We start from the raw sequence: 22,278 nt of genomic DNA, 5'->3' as shown, positions 1-22,278 counted from the left end.
ATTGCTACTGTCCATCACATAAGAATTGTTCAGCAATGGTTCAGTAAACATGACATTGACTTCTACCAACTTCCTTTGCCACCACAAACTCCAGAAATCTGAGCCAGTTAAAGGATTGTCTGGTGAATGCCTAGTATGTTGTAGACATAGATGCAATCCAGCACCTTGTGGAATCTTGCCAAACTGCATATCTGCTGTAATTCAGGTTAAAGGTAGTCCAACACAGTATTAAATAAGTTTCTAATTCACTGGCCAGTATGTGGAGATATTCAATCTTATCTTATGCCCTATTCTCCATGAAAGTGAGTTAGTTGGTCTCGTATGGAACTAGCAAAGTTTTTTCCCTCCCAGGAACTTTGGTTTATAATCCTGCTGGGTGCCAAACACCAGCTGAATAATTGTAATTAACAGACATAATAAACTGGGATATTATTATGTCTCTTAAATGCAGTACAATCAAACACTGATTTTACATGAAACCATCTTCTGTATTTCCTTCAATTCTGGCTGCTGACTTACAACTTAAACATACTGTATGCTGTTCTCTATGATATCCCATTTACCTACCATATGACTAGTGTTTTGATCAGCTTTTCTCTTGGCATCTTGTTGTATATTCTCTTCCAGAGCTACAAAACTTAACTATAGATCCCTGTTATATTCCCAAGTTTTCTCAGCTATTTGTCTTAAAGTAAAAGTAAATTATTTGTTAAATGTACATCATAAGTTTGTTTAGTGATCTTTTACTCTGCCTCATCTTCCCAAGGTCTTAGAAAACATTATTTCTTTATTCAACTTATGAAATGTTGTCACTCTTTCAGTATCTATTGAATTTTATGCATATTATGTTAAGTAAGAAAAATTATTCTAAATTGTGATTGATTTTGTGAAAATTACTTCCACTTTGGAATTATGCAGTGTAAAGATCATTGTTAAGAAAAATTAATATGAAATTGCTTGACTTTTACATTCTTTATAGTAAGATTTCAGTTAATATAAATATATATTTTGATATGGTTTTATTGTCATGTTAAAAACAGATAAATTCCTCATTAAGTAGAAGTATTCCTTTCCTGGTTTGTTCCTAGAAATTCCGTTGGCCAGCCAAGATCCTGTCTTCTTACATCCCTCGTGCAGTAGTAATCCCTCAGCACTGCTACTATTCGCATGCTGTTTTTGATAAAGTTTTTTCAGAGGAAAATAGAACAAAATGCATTACACTCTTGGAGAATATTAATCCTGCTTCAGTTAGATCTTCCCAGTCTTCTAAATCTGTATTAAAAGCATCTGTTCTTGTTCCATTATGTACGGTTTCCGGAGTACCATCAATACTCTTCACATTGCGCTCCACGAATTTAGGTAGAAATCGGGGTGACGTTAGTTTTCCAGGTGGGATGTGTGACTCTACTGATGCAGATGTAGTGCAAACTGCACTGCGAGAGACTCAGGAAGAAATTGGTATTCACAGGAAACAAATACAAGTTTGGGCACAAGTGAAGCCTATGCTCGCACGTCGTAAAGATGTTTTAATTACCCCAGTTGTTGGTTATGTTGGCAGTATAAATCCTGATAAACTATTAATTAATCCTGAGGAAGTAGAAGTTGTCTTTACTAGGAGTTTAGAATCGCTGTGTGATCCCAAGAATTGGTTTTCAACCCAGTATCGGGCTGGATTTACTCTCCCTGCCTATTTAGGTGGGGATTATCGTATCTGGGGTGTCACAGCCATAATATTACACTTTGTATTAAAATGTTTAGTTCCTCAGATTTATCAACACAAACTTTTACACCAGAAACTTATTTAACCAAAAGATTTTTTTATGAAATGCCCTTTATAATGAAACTGAGAAGTAATGATATCACAAATACATAGTGTATTATGACACTGGTAATATCCTTGTTAATTTATTTAAACAAAATTCCTACATGTTTTACTGTCTTTTTCTAACAACAACATTATGATGAATATGTACAATTGGAAAGCATAAAATTAAATTATTTAGAACTCACTGAAAAGAATAAGTTTTTTTTTTTTTTTGAACCAGCTAATGAATGATTCAGAGCTGATAGCAGCATTTATGTGTGATGCAGCTGTCATATATGGAGTCATTATAGTCAGCTCAAAAGAAATATAAAAGCAAAGGAAAACTCATGTAAAAAAACTTTTTTAATGTAAAATTTTTGCCTAAGCATAGGCATCATCAGTCCAGGATGACAGAACAGCAATTAAACAATAACAGACAATTCTAAAAAAATAAGGTGAATAATTTCCTAACTTAAAAAAAAATTACATTAAAAATTTTTTTACATGAGTTTTCCTCCATTTTTATATTTTTTTTTGATTAATCAACTCACAGTATTCCATTATTGAAAATTTATAGTCGATTCTCACCATAGCAAACTCGAAGGATCATGGGAATGGCTTATTATAGTGGATAGTTTGCTATAGCGAATTTCCTTTGGCATAGTATTGTGCCTGCGGCCCTTCGGTTAGGACTTTGCACTTACTTTATTGTCGTGAGTTTGCTATAGTGAGAGTTGGCTGTACTATGTGAAGAACCTATGAGGTAATTGAAATAGTCAGCTGCTTGTGTGATAAATACATTTGTATAAATTGTTGTTAGCTATGATTTATAACTTAGTTCAAAAACAACTTTTTGCATAGTGAATTCTAGATATTATTATTAAGAGAGACCTCCAGGGAGTCAGAGACTCATCGAGGGAGGCCACATACTACACACACCAGTGTAGTATGTGGCCTCCCTCGATCCAATGGCAATCCATTCCAATCATGTACCACCCTCTGAGAGAAAAATCTAGTCCTTCCCCCCCCCCCCCCACTCTCCATAAATTAAAAAATTTCATCAATTGAAATCCTGTATGACTCTTTCAGAAGTTTGTAAGTCTCAATCATATCTCCCCTATTTCTCCTGTTTGCTAGTGTCTGCAGTTTACAAATTATCAATCTGCCTTCATAATCAGTATTCCACAATCATATCATTTTTAAGACTTTCTTTTGTACTCTCTCTAATATATCAGAATCACAATGGAAACCAGGAGACCAGACCTGTGCACAATAGTCCAAGTGAGGTCTTATCAAGGCCTTGTAAAAGAGGCAAAATAACATCCTTATCTTTACATGTGAATGTGCGTTTCAGCATTGCAATTATCTTTTGAATTTATTGAGATATATTTTGTACTTTCTGTTTGTCATACAGATTCACCTTGATGCTGTCAGAAAAACATAGTGTGAAACATGTAAATTGTTTTGTGCAAATAAATTCTTGGCAGGATATAAACTGTGTGATAGAAGAATAAATTTTTTCTCTTAATATAGTGATTAAAAACATTTTTAATATATATTTTTAAAAGCAAAACAAAAATGTAAATCACTGCTCATATGTATATATAATTTATTTAGATTGAAAATTGCAGAAGACTCTTTGAATTAACATTTCTGTCATAAATTCTCATGATTAACCTAAAAATGATTTGTTTTGCTACATTTAAAATAATCATTGCTGTATGAATTTGATCAGTTATAAAAACATGTCAAACCACATGCAACAATATTGGGGGGGGGGGGGGGGGCAATAATCACATAGCGATATCCAGAACTGATATAAGCTGGTGGAGTTCACTGAGTGCTTTAAAATATGTAAACATAAAGACAGAAATTTACCTTATTGAGGTAATGCATACTTACTATAGTTTTCTAATAATAAATTTGCAGAGACATGTAATCTGTGTATATAAAATCTATATCTGCATAGATATAGATTGCAAACCTTCATAATTTAAATAGCATACAACAGACAAAGATTAATTTTCATCCTTGTTTACCAGAACCAAGCTATAGAAAATACGTTTGCAAACATTTTCACAAAATTACATTCTTGAAGGTGCTTTTGTATTAAGAGCAGACTTCAATGTGAGTTTTCTCTGTATAGCTTCTATACTTAAGAATTCTCCCTCTGTTTAAAAAAAAAAAAAAAAAAAAAATCGTTTTTCATGAAAGCTATTGAGTTTACTGCTGGGAACTAACAAGCTATTACTTCAAATTAATTATGTTAATGAATGTCAGGTTGTAGATACTTTTCATTGCTTACTGTGAGACCAACACCACAATAATTGAAAGGCTGAAGTGATTGAAAAAAAAAAGTGTAGTGTTTCTCTCTCTAGAGCTGGGTTTCTAGAATTATCTAGCTCTTAACTCACTCATAATATTAATTAAAATAATTAGTATTGTGGTTGCAAATAATAGGTTTGCAACCTTGAGAAAAATTTATTATATCGTTTTTATCATATAAAAAAAAGAAACTCGGTAACTTTCATTAGTTTTGATCTTAACTATTCATTAGCAGTGAGAAATTTTTTCATTAGTAAGGTAATTTCTTAGATAGGATTCCTATTCCTGATTTTGTTACAAGACCTGTTTTTCTAGGTTTGGTTTCTGAGAAAAACAAGGATAACGTTTCTGTCGGCTCTAAATTATTGCTATACAAAGCAGAAACATACCAGAGAATGGATATAAATAAATTTGTGCATTTACATGACAGACTAAGCAAACACAAAACTTTCTTCAGCTATTCATTCTCCCTTCTCCCCCTTTCTTGGAGCATGTATGGGTGTAATTCATTATTACTTATAATGATGTTTCTGCACACTTATTGATCACATTAGGAGTTGTTGTAGACATATTTCATCAATATGCAACATTTTTTATTTGTTAATTTCATAATTGTGACAAAACTGGTTAAAGTAGCCAGTGAGACATATAGGTCTATTATTCTGATTAATGAATGTATGGAAATATGTTAACCATAACAAGATATTTATCTAGTCATTCCTGACTTATTAAAAATTATTACTGCATCTCATCATTCATAATCAATTTTCAGCATTTCGTGATCTGTTAATGCCTTGACCATATTTTCTGTTCTGTTCTGTTCTTGGACCACTGCTGTTTAATTTGTTCATTAATGATATAGGGAAGGATCTAAGAGGAACAGTTCATTTGTTCACTGATGATGCAAAGTTGGGTAGGGCAATAGTGAATGCAGAAGATGTCAAAATCTTGCAGGATGATTTGGATAGATTGGAGTTCTGGGCTAAGGAGAATGGATGTCAATTTAATGTGACAAAATGTAAGGTTATGCATTTTGGGGTGAAAAGATTAGCAGCAGTATACCATATCAGTGGAACTGTACTCCAGGAGATTGATGAGGCCAGGGACTTGGGAGTGTTGGTGGATAGGGAGATGAAGTTTAGGGGGCACATTGCAAAAGTAGCTAAATCAGCTCATCAACTCACTTGGTTGTTGATAAATACCTTGACGAGCAGAGACAAGCAAGTTATTGTACCTCTGTAGCGAGCCTTGATAAGACCTCATCTCGACTACTGTGCCCAGATTTGGTTACCTAGGTTCCTTCTTGATGGGGAGGAGGTGGAGAGGATCCAGAGGTGAGTGACTAAGATGATAGCGGGTCTATGGAATGAACCATATGAGAACAGGTTGAAGATTTGTGGGTTGTAGAAATTAGTTGATTGGCGGAAAAGGGGAGATATGATTGAGACATTCAAATTGCTAAAGTGTTTCTATAGGATTAATTCAGAGGATATTTTTGAGATCAGGACTGGTGGTGGGAGAACTAGGGGACACCTATGGAAGCTGGGCAAGAGTGTTAGCAGGGGTGTTAGAGCTGGGTTCTTTACTTTTAGTGTGGTAAATGAGTGGAATAAGCTGCCAGAGTCTGTTGTGGGTGGGTGCTATGACGGTGAGTGAGTTCAAGGCAAGGTATGATAGATACCGTGAGAATGTTGTATAGTTGTGTGGACATGATGTTTAGGGCCTACCTCGATGAGTCTAAGGACTCCCTGGAGTTGTCCGTAATAATAATAATATTTTACTATCAATGTTAAATAAAAAAAAACAAAATGCTGATTCAGCAAACTTAAGTTGTATTGAAATTTTACTGTATTGTATAACAAATGCTGCATCAATAAAATGTTCATATGGCACTCTGTTTTGCCATTGAATTTTAACAGCATGATAAACCCAGTTATTAAACTAAAAACTGGCTTTATCTGATATCAGTTTGACTAGTTTAATCAAGTTTAAATAACAAAAACTTTTAAGTGTTGTGAATATTGATATAGTTTATTAAACAGTTTTTCTTCTTTTTGAAAGCTATTCAGAGCTAAAAACTTTTGTAGAAAATGTTTATGGAACCCTGTAAAGAAAAGTATGTAGTTTAAGTTGTAAATTAATAGTTTGAATTGAAGTATGTACATATGTTTAATCAGGTTTAAGCAGTAAGGTTTTTCAGGTTTGGGTACTTAGGCTTTTCTATTTTAATTTTTACTCAGACTCAATAACATGATATCTAAAACTTGAATCAGAATCTAAATTTTGTATATGTTAATGATCACAACAAAATAATAATAATAATATTTTGTCAATTTTTAGTACTTGCACTTGTTTATTTTTACTAATAATGCTCACTTTATCATCATATATACAATTATAACACTACACATAATATTGAATTTGGATTTAGAAAATAGCTAGCCTTTTCATTTTTTTAGTATACCACTTTTTTTAGTATATAGAATGCTGTTAGGGAATGTCAACCTTTATGTGCACGAAGTCTGGAATGGTGAAGGTGGCAGAAGAATCAACATTGACTGATCAAGGGCATGACAGCAAGATGTGCGGCACATCGAAGGCACACTCCTGACACCCAAGGACTTCTGGCCAACTGTCGTGGAAGAGATTGGAGCCTCATCACGTATTTATCCATTGTCAACCATGAAACACCATGTCACAATATGACGTTAGAGATATGGTTGAGATTCCTGCAACCATCAGCTCTTATAGCTACAGGGAAGAAGAGCTTGAAACTGGAAATTGTAAGACAAGAACTACTAAGGTAGTGTATGAAGATAATATCCCAAACCCTCTGGGGAGGATATTCTCAGATGTCCCTTGTCTGAAAACCAGAAGCAATCTCTTGAAAATAGTAACATAGAACGTCAGAACACTCTACGAGGTGGGCAAATTAGACAACCGACTCCAGGAATTAGAAGTGATGAAGGCTGATATTGCAGGTATCAGTGAAGTGAGGTGGACAGATACAGGCATAATATGAAGAAAAAAATCGCACTACTCTGGCGGTGACTTATACCTTAATGGAGTAGCGCTTGTCCTAAGTAATAGAATTGCAAAATCTCTGCATGGATATTGGCCCATAAATGACAGAATCATAACAGCCAAAATAACTGCACAACCATTCAATCTGTATATTAACCAAGCATATGCACCAACCCAAGACCACCCAGATGAAGAGTTGGAACAATTTTATGAAGGCATCCAAACTGCAATCTCTAGTGCTAAGTCAGATGATATTATTATAATGTTGGACGACCTAAATGCAAAAGTGGGTTCAGAAAAAAATCTCATTTTGCATGGGAAACCAAGGGCTTGGAATCAGAAATGAAAGAGGTGAAAGATTAATTCAATTCTGTGAAACCAATGATCTAATAATTGCCAACACATTATTTAAACATCCTCCCAGAAGACTATATACATGGAAAAGCCCTGGGGATATCTATAGAAGCCAAATTGACTATATAATAATAATAAGCAAAAGATTCCGAAATGCAATAACACAAACAAAACACACATCCTGGAGCAGACATAGGATCGGACCACAACCCAGTGATTGCAAAAATCAAAATAAAACTTAAGATACCAAGCCAACCATTCATAAGAGAAACTTATAATTTGAACTCACTTAACAACCAAGAAGTTAAAGACTGCTTTATAAAAGAATTGACAAAATCTCTTAACAAGTCTGACACCACAACTCACACAGAAAATATAACACCAATTAATGAAATTAACATGAACTGGCAAACATTCAAGAATAGCATCAACGAAGCAGCAGCCATAAATACACTCCCACAATTGAAAAAGGAATAAACCTTGGATAAATTAAAAAATACTAACGTTGATGGAACAAAGAAAAAAGTTAAAGAACAAACCTGAATATAAAAGTATGAATAAAGAAATAATGCAGGAAAGCCAGAGAGGAATGGATTAAGAATAAATGTGTAGATGTAGAAAACCTCGATAGAAAACACAGAAGCAGAGAAATATATGAAAAGATCAGAGAAATGACAAGCCGGACAAATACAGTAAATCATGCAAGTGTCATTAAAGACTCAAGAGACCATGTTCTAATGGATAAAAATGAAATGATGGAAAAATGGATTGAATACACAAGGAAATTATATGAACAACAAAGAAATAATATTCCTGAACAGATTGATTTAGAAGGATCACCCATTTTACTCTGTGAAGTTGAAAATGCTGTCAGAAAACTAAAACCACATAGAGCTGCAGGAATAGATAATATCTTAGCAGAATGGTTGAGGGCTCGATGAAGGAGGACTGAAATTTCTAACAAAATTATGTGTAATAAAATATATGAGACTAGATTTCTACCCAAAGATATTAATCACTCAATTTTCATTCCAATTCCAAAAAAAAAAAAAAAAGCTACAAGATGAAGAGTTCAGGACAATTAGCCTCATCAGTCAAGTATCAAAAGTCCTCCTATACATTATTCTTGAAAGAAATAAAAGAAAAATAAACATAGAAATAAATGATACATAAACTGGCTTCAAGGAAAATGTAGGTACAAGAGAAGGTATTTTCAGTGTCAGAACCATCATGAAAGATATCAAGAAAAACAAAAAGATGCGTACCTCTGCTTCATAGATTACAAAAAGGCATTCGACAATGTTCAACATGAACAATTAATTGAAATCCTTTCAAAAATAGGCATGGATGGAAAAGATTATGATAATAACTAATCTTTACTGGGAACAGACTGCATCTTTGAGAATAAATTGAGAGACCTCAGTCGAATTCCCAGTTCAGAAAGGTGTGAGACAAGGCTGTGTCTTTTCTCTGATTCTCTTTAACTTGTACGCAGAAGAAATATTTAATAAAATTAGTAACCTCAAAGGAATCACTATAGGGGCAGAAATATTAATAACCTAAGATATGCAGATGACACAGTTCTTCTAACTGAAAACAAATATTACCTCAAGAAATAGATGAAACCCTCAAGTACAGCGAACAGTATGACCTCAGTTTCAACTTTAAAAAGACAAAAATCATAATTTCAAGAGAAAAGGAAATACCAAAAATATGCATCAATATAAATGTGGGCCTTTGAAATGTGGATGCTGCGAAGAATTATGAGGATATCGTGGAAAGACAAATGAAGAGGTACTAGAGATGGTAGGCATAAACATTAGCCTGGTAAAAGAAATTAAAAAGAGAAAAGTCAGCTATTTTGGACATATTCTGAAACATGACTGCCTACAAAGGACACTTCTTGAAGGAACTGTTGAGGGAAAGAGATGGAGAGGAAGACAAAGGCTGGAGTGGATGAAAAATATAGAAGACTGGACCTATCTCTCATATGAGGAATACAGCAGAGAAGCACAGAATAGGACATGATGGAGACACATGGTAGTCAATCTCCTGGAGGGAGAAGACACCTGACAGGACAGGAGTATAACACATTCAAGATAGATGATTTGAAAAATTTCGTTGCTCAGGACTAGCATTCAGTTAATAAAGGTTATTAATTTTCTTGACATTTAAAATCAAAGTTAAGCTAATTGTGTGTGTATCGCATATGTGTGATGGTAGTTTGTGTGATGGTAGTTTGTTGATACAATATTTATTCTTCCAGTCTTACATTGCTGAAACCAAACATGTATGTGGAGCATGGTCGTTAATGTGTTAATTTACTATTTTTAATATAAATTTGAAAAATTTCTTAGTTTATGAAGTTCAAGAAGATAAAAATTAAATATGCCAACAAAATCAAAAGTTTGAGAATTTTTCAAGCCAGTGTGCAAATTCAGAAGCTGAATACATTAAATGCTCATTGATGATAAACAAATACCCATGGCATTATTTTGCAGACAGGTACTGAAACACTTAAAAAAAAAAAAAAAAACTATTGACTTGTATTTTGTGACATATAAAAAAAAACCTTTAGCCAAATTGTTTCTGAACTAGCCACCGCTGATAATATATCAGTAAAAGCAATCACAAAATTAAGTTGTATATGAGAAGAGGGCATAACAAGGTCAAGTTAAAGCTTCCTATGACTGAAAGATTGTGCTTGGAATGACACCATCATTCCAAGCAAAACTCTGGGTGGAAAGGTGAGATTTAGTTTCATCTTCAATGAATGAACTAGTACCGCATTAATCAGCATGGAAATGATAGTGATATTTACAATCTTAGTTAGGTTTGAGTTTATAATTTGTGTTTATATCTCAACTAGTAGAAGTAGTCAAAAATCATTTGAGCACTTTCAGTATCAATTTTGAGAAGCATATGATTGAATCAACTGGTAACAGTGGTTGCCAGTTGATATCATGGTTAATTATAGTCAGGAATTGCCAGTTTTATATCATTTATGTTTTAATTGCATAATATACTTAGCTGTTTGTGATGTTCCGTATTAGAAAATGACAACTTTTGAGGGGAGGGGGGGGGGCGTGAAGGTTTTGAGAATAGCTTTGATGATTTAGAAAGTGATTTTTCAGACAGTGTAGACAAGGTAGAAGAAGAAGAAGAATTAAAAGTTCATGGATTTTGATTAGCCAGTCTCATGATTTAAATGAATATATTCAAAATATTTGCAATATAATTACATATTTTAAGACTTCAACTTGTATGCAATAGTAGTTTGCCACAAAAATAAAAAGTGAATTGGGACACAAGGTGAAATTAGTCAAGAATGTTAAAATAGGTTGAAACCTATTTTAACATTCTTGTTAAAACACAACTCTTGTTCAGTAGATTTGGCACTTCATGTTAACAAACTTGAAAGAAACTCAAAGTGACTTAAGTTGAGAATTGTTATTTAAAATGGAAAATCACAGAAAACAGTGCAAAAATGTTGAATTAAAAGATCTTTGAGGATGCCTTACAAATGCTAATGTACCAAAAACAGATCTTACATTTTGACATGAACAGTGAACAGACTATTCTGGTGACAGCACTGATTGTAGTGGAAAATTCTAATGAAAATATGAAGCTAATGAAGAAAAAATATTAACAATGCAAATCTTAGAAGGTGCAAACAAATTTTTAGTAGCCACTCTCAGAGACAGATATATTTTGTAAGTTAAAACAAGAATTTGTCTTATTTAAAAATACAAAGAAAAGAGAAACCTTTGAGGAAAAATTATATCAGCTTTGCTAACTCCTTAGCTAATATCAGCTCATTTAAAAGAATGTTTTGAGTTGCAACAATTTTTGCACCAAAGGCTTTCCAATTGTCACTTATCTTTGAAGATATTGGTTTTTCTTAAATTTTATTTTTTGAATAAAAATGTGATTTTTTTTTATAAACAAAATTTAAAGTGTAATTAAAAATGGTTCACACACACACATACATATATATTCATACATGCTCCTTTTTCCTGAATGAAATATAAAAACACATTCCATTTTAATCAAAGTCCAATAAATATATTGATATGAGCACAGATAATCTATAATTGCTGACCTGGTTGGCCATGTAGTTAGCTTATTCTCTCTCCATCTAAAATGCTGCGGGTTTGAATCCCATCATGGACATGGATGTTTGTGATTGTCTATGGAAATAGTGGTGGTATGGGTAGTAGATAGCATTGGTGTAGTTGCAGTTAGTTGTAGAGCAGGCACCCTGGAGGTTCTGTGTAATAATAATAATCTTAAGTGTTTGCTCTAAATTTTTATATAGCATTTAAAGTAAAATAAGTGTTTATATTTATATTTTAAATGAAGTATGATAATAAAAATAAAAAAATAGGGTGAATTAACTGTTCACCAATTGAAATTTATTTACAAATGTAAATTATTTATGATTAAATTGTATTTCATTATCCTTCTGAGGAATCTTTATTATGAACAAGAAGCTACTGTCCGAACAGATCTTGGAGAAATTGAGTATTTCACAATAGGTAAAGGGGTGCGACAAGGATGTATTTATCTCCATACCTGTTTAACTTGTACAGCAAATATATTTTAAGAATGGCAGGGCTGAAGGAGTCTTCAGTTGGAATTAAAATTGGTGGGAGAAATATTAATAATTTGAGGTATGCAGATGATACCACCTTGCTAGCAGAATGCAAAGAAGATTTGGAGGAACTTATTATGAAAGTTAAAGAAGAAAGTGTTGAATGTGGTCTTAAACTTAACCTCAAAAAGACAAAAGTTATAGCAACATGCGAACTTAATGATTTTGATGTAGATGGAGAGAAAATGGAAGCAGTTAACAATTTTGTGCTCCTAAGATCCCAAATTGATTATGATGGGTACTGAAGAAGTTAGAAGAAGATTATTACTCAGAAAGAAAGCAATGGCAAATTTAAGCAAGATCTTTAAAGATAAAGATATTAGCCTCGCATAAAAAATCAGAATCGTGAAAGCAATGGTATTCCCTGTGGTACTGTATGAATGTGAAAGTTGGACCCTGAGAAAGAGTGAAAGAAGGAAGATAGATGCATTTGAATTATGGGTTTGGAGATGCTTACTAAGAATACCAGCAAAGCAAACCAATAAATCAGTGATAGACAGAATAAAGCCAGATTGCTCCCTCGAAGCTATGATCATCAAGCAAAAATTGTCATACTTTGGACATATTATGTGAGCAAATGACAGTCTGGAGAACATGACGATGCTTGCTAAAGTTGATGGAAGCAGGAGTAAAGAGGAAGACCAAGAATTAGATGGGTGGATGGAGTTAAAGAAGCAACTGGAATGCGCTTGGAAATTCTGAAAGATATGGCCAGGGACAGATCTGAATGGAGAATGTATGTTCATAGAATCATCAGGAGTCGAAAATGACTCGATGGAACATAACAACAACAAAATTGTATTTAAAAAATAATTTTGTAAGTTTTTTAGACTTGGAGACTTGAGATATAGGCTAGACTTGTACTTTCCAAGTTTCAAACACTGAGCCTTCCCAAATCCTAGGTTTCAGGCAAGTTTTTATATTACCTCTGTTCCTGTTTGTAATCTATAAGGATTATACTAGATCAAAATAAGGATTATTAAACTTTTGTATTACACGCAGTTGATCATCTTATTATTCAGTTGACTTGCTTGTGCTTTTTTTAAATACTTTCATTCAGAATTTGAAACCTGGCAATCAGTGGTGCACTCAGGATTTAATATTGGGGGGAAGTATACGATTTGAGAATACACACTACGCATTGCATAAGACCTATGCCTGAGCATCTGCAGTGATCGCCAATACGTGATACCCATGATCTCCTTTGGCCCGGCTCAGGCAAGCGAAGTAGCGTTCGGTCCAACAGAGCAATACTTCATTCACCTCGAGTTCAACAGTGGCCGTGATTTCCGAGAGCTATAGGGTATTCCCACCTTATGTGACTGCTAATTCATGATTAGTATAGAAATAGAAGACACGACACAATATAAATAAAAATTTTAATTAGGAAAAGATTTTTGGAAAATTTTCTAGTGTTTTTTCCTTTTTCTTTTTTTTTTGGGGGGGGGGGGGGGGGGGGGGCTTGGTCCCCTCCCTGGGTGCGGCACTGCTGGCAATACTAATAAATAATAGTGAATTAATACCTGAAAAGTATCATGAGGGTATATGTAAACTTGTTTTTAGGCTTGAAACTTTCTGATTCCAATCTTTGAGTTTCTTATTCGGTTTTGAAACAATGTGGGATTTTATATCCCCTTAATTTAAATATTGTTTTTAGGCACTGTACTTAAATTGAAATCATCTTGGTTCTTCCATTCTCCACACAGAAAAATAAATAAATAAAACCTCAAGTTTCTCCAAAATGAACTAATGTTTGTAGTAGAGGGAATGCCAATTTGAAGGCCTTAATGTTTTACAAATGACAAAATGACAGTTACTGTAATTTGCTTTCTCTTGCTAATATGTGAGGTACAATCAGTAGTTATTATATATATTGACTGGACACATTCAGGTATATATACTACCCTTAATCATGGAACTAGACTAGGAAAAGATAATAGAAATCAGAAGTATCAAGAACAGGCAATGGTGCATTCCAGGTATGAAGAATCCATGTAGCAATAATCAGTTATATTGTGACATTGGCATTGTTCAATAATTGTGTGGTGAAGGTACTGAAAATATCAGGATACTATGATGATACTACATAAAAGGTTTGCATTATTACTAAATTCCTGTTGGAACTTTTCTTTCAAATTAGTCTCATCTCTCAGGGCTCCAGTATTGTCAGATCTTATCTTTCAGGTACTTACTGTATTAGCTACATAGGTCTTGGTTTTTCTCTTAGCATCAAATACCTGTTTTGCTAACCTTTCATCTTCCAATTTAGTTTTAGTTACCACTTAGCTGTGCTTACACATCCCTAAATGCTAACATTGTCAAGTTCCTTCCTAATATGGTCATTTAAAAAGAGTGCCATTGACTACCTGTTGTTCCCTAATTTTCCTCAAAACTTATATCTCATAGTCCTTGATAAGTTTTTATTTCTTATCCATCTGAATCATCATTTATCTTATGAATCCATCCATAAGATAAAGTTGGTTTGGACACTGTATTTTATATTGCAAGTTTAGTGTTTTTCACCAGTTTCTCACTTATTCCTTATAAATTTTGTCAGTTGAATTTCCTACCACACTAACCTTGTTTATTCTGTTGTCTATTTCCATATTTAATTTTCCATCTTCACTAGAAATTGAACCTAAATATAAAATAAATCCGCTAATGCCAATCATTCCTCAAAGGAATTTCGTGGAGCTCCTATAGCATTAACTCTTTGAGGACAATCTGTAATTAGTCTCTGTCATCCAGCCTTCACTTGAAGGCTGGAAGACAGAGACTAATTACAGATTGTCTTCAAAGTTCTCCTTTTGCCAACATTTCAGCTGCAAACTAAGCACTGATGTTATTGTCTACCACAAATTCCACACTTGATTTTTTTGAGATACATCAACTGATTCAGGAATTGGCTGAAGATTACCCTAAAAATTTTAAGTCATTGACAAAATCGAATCTGAGACAGGTAGCTCTGATGTTTTTTTTTTTTTTTTTTTTTTTTTTTTTTTTTTTCCCCCCAAGGCTACACAAGCTTTAAAATTGTTCCTAAATAGCCAAAATATTTTACTTGTTCTGTAGGCTCTTCTTTGAGAATGCATACACTGACATTTTCAGTGTTCTCACCTACAGTATTTTCATAGTCTTTGTCTTTATTAAAAAAATTCTACAGACTAGATTTATTTAAGAGTATAATCATCAGCATAAAAGGCAAATGTGGAGAAATTACAACCAACCAAGTGGCTTGGATAGGACTGATTATAGACCTAAAAATGAATGAATATGTTTGTTTACAAATGCTAGAAGTATCAGAAATATAGGAGATGAGATGGTTTCACGGATTGAGTTTGTTTGCCCCAAAATCACCGGAATAAGTGAAACATGGTTCCATGAAGATGATATTCTAATGGGAATAGAAATAGAAGGATACAGTGTTTTTCATAAGGGTAGAACGGACAGGGAGGGAGTGCTGCTGATGGTAGCAGGGGAATTATGTCCACATAATGTAGACATGAAAGAGGGAAATAGTGGCAGTGGTTATGAGGCGTTAGGTGTAATGTGGAGGTTGACAGGAAGACATATTTAGTTGGATGTTGCTATAGGCCTGGAAATGTGGAGGGTGTGGATGAAGAAATGTATAAACAATTTGGATTAGTGAACAAAGGAAGGGTAATTATTATGGGTGAATTTAATTATGATGGTATAGATTGGAATGAAGAGATAGCATTTGGGAATAAAGAAAATGATTTTCTCGAGTTCTTGAGAGAGAACTATCTCAGGCAGCACGTAAAGGAGGGCATGTGAGAATCGAGAGTTTTAGATCTGATCATTTCATCAGAGGATGTAATTGTGAGTGGGGTTTCACACTTTCCTCCAGTTGGTGAGAGTGATCATGAAGTAGTCACCTGGGTTGTAGCTAGCCATATGCAGACTTTTGTGAGGAAAGGATATATGTAAAATTATCTTAGGAGACTTCACGAAATGAGGAGTTGAGCAGTACAAAAATAAATGCCGCTTGGGAACTGACAAAGAAATACTTAACAGCATCAATGTGTGAGTGTATTCCAAAGGCAAAAGGCTGAATAAGGTGGTGTGAAATGGATAAATGAGGAGCTTAAGCATAAAATCTGGAAGAAGAAACTTTGGAGGCACTACAAGATGAATAATGATAATAATTAGTTGCATGAAGAGTGTAAAGAACAAGCCAGGTGAGTTACTCAGTTAGTAAGGAAAGTGCAGTATGAGCAGAAATTTGCAAATCAGGCAAAAAAAAATCCAGAGTTTTTTAGATATGTCGCAACTAGAATGAAGAATGATTGTGGCAAGATGATCTTAATGGATGAAAATGGTAGAATAGTAACTGCTGCAGAAGACTTTGTTGAGGTATTCAGTGATCAATTTATAAGGGTGTTGGAAGTTTTTTTTCCACTTCGTTAGATTATAATAAATTTAGTTTAATCCTTTATCCAAGTGTAAGCAAACAAAGTTTGCACCTGAAGTATCTTCAGGACTGAAGCAACTCGTGGTAAAGGTGGACCAAACTCTCATCATTCCTTGTCTTACTATTCCCCCCCCCACAATGCAAAGCACATCTCCTTGTAGATGTAAAACTCAATGTAGCTTGGAAATACCAAAGCGCTTTACATCGATTTTTACAGAGGTCAAGTCTCATGAGATTGTTACAAAAATAACCTTGTATGTCTCTATATATTTTATGCTAAATAATAATGTAAATAACCCTATGGGAATTGACTGTACTTACTGCTTTAACAAAAATTTCTAGAATGTAAAAAACAAAGGCAATGCTTTGCCACCCAAACTTTGTATAATAGCTATGTATGAAGGCACAAGAAAGTTGTTTATGATTTAAGTGTATAAGAAAGTTGCTTGCAAGCTCTGTGTATAAACACCTTCAAAGAGATCCGCAAGGTTCAGACAAGTTTCCGCTGCCTGACAAGATAGGATTAAAGGAGTGCACGGAGGAGAAGAAAGAACGGGTCAGTCTTAACAGAAGATCAAGGAGTCATGCTGAATTCTTTGGGGGTTACAACCCTTCATGCAAGGTCCCAGAGAACGAGAAATAAAAAGGGACTGAGCCGAACATTGTAGTCATCAGTTAGAGGCAGAAGTTCCAGGAGTATGATCCAGAGGACCAGATGTTACAGCGAACCGATGCCAGAGGAGAAGAATGGGAATGACAAGAGAACAGCAGATGTAAATACCCAAGATAGTGTCGGTCGGATGTCTTTTTGCCATGGGAGGTCAACCGAAGCCAAAAGCTGCAGAGCAATCTTCAATCCCGCATGCTGAAACCACTTATTTGAGCTTTTCGAGTACCGCAAAATTGCAGTCCAAAACCCACCAATATCCCGAAAAACGCCCCCTGAAGCAAGACTCTCTCCAGACGGAAACCTAAGACCCGAGATGAAAGGAAAAGCTTAGGGACTTTAGTGCAGGACCTTTGGATGAGTGTGTGACGCAGAGTCTCTCTAAGTTTGTTCCATCTTTTGTTGTACATTCCTTTTGTAATCTAGAAGATACATTATAGATGGACTGATAAGAAATAGTAATAAGAAGTGTTTATAAGAGAGTCCTCTGATTTGCTAATAATTGGCATAAGATTTGTGAAATAACTTAGCAGGTTAGCTAACCTCTTTGTGAATAAATTAGAGTTTCAATAATTTGATTTAATAAGCAGAGAAGTAATTGAGATTATATTGAATAGTTATTTAGTATTGAAAGGGAAAGTTTGTTTCTTTATGCTAAAAGTCTAACGGATAGGTAGAGAGAGTAAGCTCCGTATCGTTTAATTAATGCACTTTGTTATTAATGTAAATAAATGTGTTTTAATTATATGTCAATAGAGTGCCACCTGATCTTTTATTTTACGATGCACTGTTCCTAAATAAACTCGGACTTGTGAGTGGGAAACAACTAGGGCATTAAAAATGTAGTTTAAGTTCTTCAGAACCACGACTGTTTATGTAAACTGTATTGAAGGAATTTATGCTAGTAAGAGAGAGAGAGAGAGAGAGAGATCTACTGGATGTTTTACTGAGTCTTATGCCAATATAGAAATACTGGTGGTGCAGTCTTAATAAATAAATTTTCCAGTGTTCATGGGTATATGACTAGTAAATATGAAAAGGGGATAAATATAGTATGCAATAGAATAAGTAAGAAAGGTTACGAAAGCAAAAGTACACTGCTAATTAGAATAAAGAGTTAATACCCCCATCTACAATAACGCATTAGACAGTATCGTTACAATGGCGCAGTCGGCAGGTAAAATCCACAGTAATTAAAATAAGAAAGAGTGGATTGGAACAGTTTTGTAAATAAGAACAGGCAAATAAATAGAAAGTGTATATATATATAGTGTAAGAAAATTTTTTAAGAACCATGAATGAACAATGGTAACTCGGGAGCCACTAGTACTAACACGATGGGGGATGTAGAATTCTTTAAAACAGTAAATCCTCACCTCATCATCCCTCAATTCTCTGGAGAGGACCACGATGATGTGTTGTCCTTCAAGTGTGTAGCGGAGCTAAGAAACTTCGGAAACTGGTCGGACTTCCAGCTTCTAATAATATTAAGGAATAAACTGATTAGCAGGGCCAAGAATTTTTTTTATTCCTCTCCCATACTGTGAGAGACTTTGGAATACAGTAAATTCAAGGATAGCCTGATATCTCAGTTTTCCAAGGTTAGAAGCGTGGGTCTGAAACCTGTGGAAGCTGACAAAATGTAGGCAAGAGAAAAAAGAATCTATCGCTGATTATTACAATAGGCTGCTCACCTTAGCTAATAGCTTGAGCATGTCCAATGAGGAAAAGAGCCATCTTGATTGGGCAGTCTTCAACCCATTCAGGTTAGGAGTAAGAGAATAATATATAGAGACAGCATATAAAAGGAAGATAAGTAATTTAGAAGAATGCCATCAGGCCATAAAAGAAAAAGAAGAAAGGCTAGGTGATCTTCATCCCACATCTAGTGCCAGCCAGATACACAACATTACAGAGGTGTCAGATCCAAAGAGTGAGGTTAAGAAAGAGAAAAATCCAGGGAATCCTAAAGAAAAAAGTAAAGACCAACAGAAGGGAAAAAAAGAGGAAAATAAGGCCACAGAAATAAATAACATAGACCACAACAGATTGACTGTCGCAGAGTCTATTAACAATGACGAACTACACTCTTATAACAAAAAAGAGGTAGAAAGACTACCAGCAGCCCTTGATAGATAAACTTGACTCCATTCTGAACTGGTTAGGGGAGTTCAAAGCAAAAACCTCCAAGTAACAGCTGGGCTCTGAACAAGAGTGTACTGAAAGGTTAAACAGGAGGAAAGTACCTCAGTGCTATAGATGCAATTGATTTGGACACATTGCTATAGTAGCAGAAGAAACTCAAATAGAAGGATGCATTGGGAATGTAATGTGGTAATGACTCGCCATCATTCCCACTCGGAGGACTAAGAAGTGGCCAAGAAACATTAGGAATTAGCATGAAAATTCCATGACAGAAATATGGGGAAAAATAAAAAGTGCAGAGTTTTACTGGACACTGGTTCCTGAGTTTCAGTGATAACCAGATCTATGTTCAAGAAATTGCAATCCTGAGTATCTGATGGTATCACTAAGCTAAGAACACCTGTCATGTTGAAGAGAATAACAAATCTCACCTTTTATGCCTCGGAGAAAGTGAAGGTAAACATGTGGTTGCCGGATTTTAAGTTAAACGTTTCACTAGAGTTGTTAATTCTCCCGGAATCCTCTCAAACTACGGCAAAGGTACTTGGAACTGACTTTTTAGAGAAACATAAGTTCTCCTGTGATTTCTCTGAAAGGGCGATTTCCATATTGGGATTTAACTAGGTTGCCCACCAGAGAGGTAGTCAAAAGTGTCGTGCTGGTGAAAATATTGATGAAATCAACACATGAAACGACCATTCCCAGTTAGAAAAGGGGGAGCAAAGGAAAATAGAATTGTTAATAAGAAAGACAGAAAAAATTCTTTGCCTGATCCTCCAACTGTTAGAGATACTGAACAGGTAAAGGGGGGGAGAGATCTTACACATCACTAACAGTTGGAGGATCAGGCAAAGAATTTTTTCTGTCTTTCTTATCAACAATTCTATTTTCCTTGCTCCCCCCCCCTTTTTTTAACTGGGAATGGTCGTTTCATGTGTTGATTTCATCAATATTTTCACCAGCGCGACACTTTTGACTACCTCTCTGCTGGGCAACCTAGTTAAATCCCAATATGGAAATCGCCCTTTTAGAGAAATCACAGGAGAACTTATGTTTTTCTAAAAAGTCAGTTCCAAGTACCTTTGCCATAGTTTGAGAGGATTCCGAGAAAATTAACAACTCTGGTGAAACGTTTCTTAAAATCCGGCAACCACATGTTTACCTTCACTTTCTCCGATAAAAAAAAAAATGCAAAGAATGGAATAAAAGTGAACAGATTAGAAAGAAATGATAGTGGAGATCACCACCCAGGTAACGGGAGAAATAGAAAGAGAGCAAGAGGTCAGAAGGGAATTAGATGCCCAAGGGATAATGATGATCATGAATCACAACATCAGTCGTGCCAAGAAGAGCCCACAGGTCAGGCTGACGATGGTCCTAGCTCAAAATTAGATGACAAACCTGAGTACTGTCCGACCCAGAGAATATACGATGCACGACACAGAAACACTCTATGGAAAAATTTTTATCCATATTCGTGGTTTAAAAATTTTTCATGAAGGGGTGAACAGAGGTCAAGTCTCATGAGACTGTTACAAAAATAACCTTGTATTTCTCTATATATTTGCTAAATAACATGTCTCTAGATAACATGCTAAATAGTAATGTAAATAACCCTATGGAATTGACTGTACTTCTTTAACAAAAATTTCTAGAATGTAAAAAACAAAGGCAATGCTTTGCCACTGGAACTTTGTATAATAGCTATTTATAAGGGCACAAGAAAGTTGTCTACGATTTAAGTGTATAAGAAAGTTGTTTGCAAACTCTGCATATAAACACCTTCAAAGAGATCTGCAAGGTTCAGACAAGATAGGATTAAAGGACTGCACAGAGGAGAAGAAAGAAAGGGTCGGTCTTAACAGAAGATCAAGGAGTTGTGCCGAATTTTTCAGGTTACAACCCTTCGTGCAAGGTCCTGGAGAACGAGAAATAAAAAGGAACTGAGCCGAACATCATGGTCGGCAGAGAACCAGGCAGTCGGCAGTTAGAGGCAGAAGTTCCAGGAGTAGGATCCAGAGGACCAGACGTTACGGCAAACCCACGCCAGAGGAGAAGAATGGGAATGATGAGAGAACAGCCGATGTAAATACCCGAGATAGTGTCGGTCGGATGTCTTTTTGCTGCGGGAGGTCAACCAAAGCCAAAAGCCGCAGAGCGATCTTCAAGCCTGCTGAAACTTCTTGTTTGAGCTTTTCGAGTACCGGAAAATTGCAGTCCAAAGCCCGCCAATATCTCGAGGAAATGCTCCCTGAAGCAAGACGGAAGACTATGGCCCTAGATGAAAGGAAAAGCATAGGGACTTTAGTGCAGGACCTTTGGATGAGTGTGCGACACACAGTCTCTGTAAGTTTGTTCCATCTTTTGTTGTACATTCCTTTTGTAATCTAGGAGATACATTATAGATGGACTGATAAGAAATAGTAATAAGAAGTGTTTATAAGAGAGTCCTCTGATTTGTTAATAATTGGCATAAGATTTGTGAAATAACTTAGCAAGTTAGCTAACCTCTTTGTGAATAAATTAGAGTTTCAATAATTTGATTTAATAAGCAGAGAAGTAATTGAGTAATTATATTGAATAGTTATTTACTGTATTTTCCGGTGTATAAGATGCTCTTATGTATACGATGCACCCAAGAAATTTGATACAATTTTCTGGAAAAAACCTAAAAAAAAAACTTTTTCTGTAGGCAGAGGTCCAAAATGTCTTTCAGCTTCCCTATTCCCATGTTCTTCCGCATATTTCACAACTTGCAATTTGTAACTTGAAGTATATGAATGTCGCCTGTTTTTTTCCATCACTAAAATCTACAGGGAAATATCAAACTTGAACACAAAATATCTCAACACGTCAACTTAATACTGATAAAC

General features: G+C 34.9%; 1 protein-coding gene across 1 annotated transcript in view; it reads left to right on the top strand.

Annotated features, from left to right (window-relative positions):
* The window catches only part of LOC150107402 (mitochondrial coenzyme A diphosphatase NUDT8-like), a 104,883-nt gene extending 102,161 nt beyond the window's left edge, over positions 1-2,722 (top strand). The window contains exon 5 of the mRNA XM_090391272.1: positions 1,089-2,722. Within this exon, the coding sequence (XP_090247398.1) occupies positions 1,089-1,805 (717 nt within the window). The 3' untranslated portion in view covers positions 1,806-2,722. The remainder of the gene's footprint in view (positions 1-1,088) is intronic.
* The last annotated feature ends 19,556 nt before the right edge of the window (positions 2,723-22,278 follow it).

This window comes from Typopeltis vanoorti, chromosome 4 (assembly GCF_054136105.1).
Source record: "Typopeltis vanoorti isolate ZY-2024b chromosome 4, IOZ_Tvanoo_1.0, whole genome shotgun sequence".
Classification (NCBI taxonomy): domain Eukaryota; kingdom Metazoa; phylum Arthropoda; class Arachnida; order Uropygi; family Thelyphonidae; genus Typopeltis; species Typopeltis vanoorti.
This window is presented reverse-complemented; position numbering and strand designations above follow the sequence as displayed.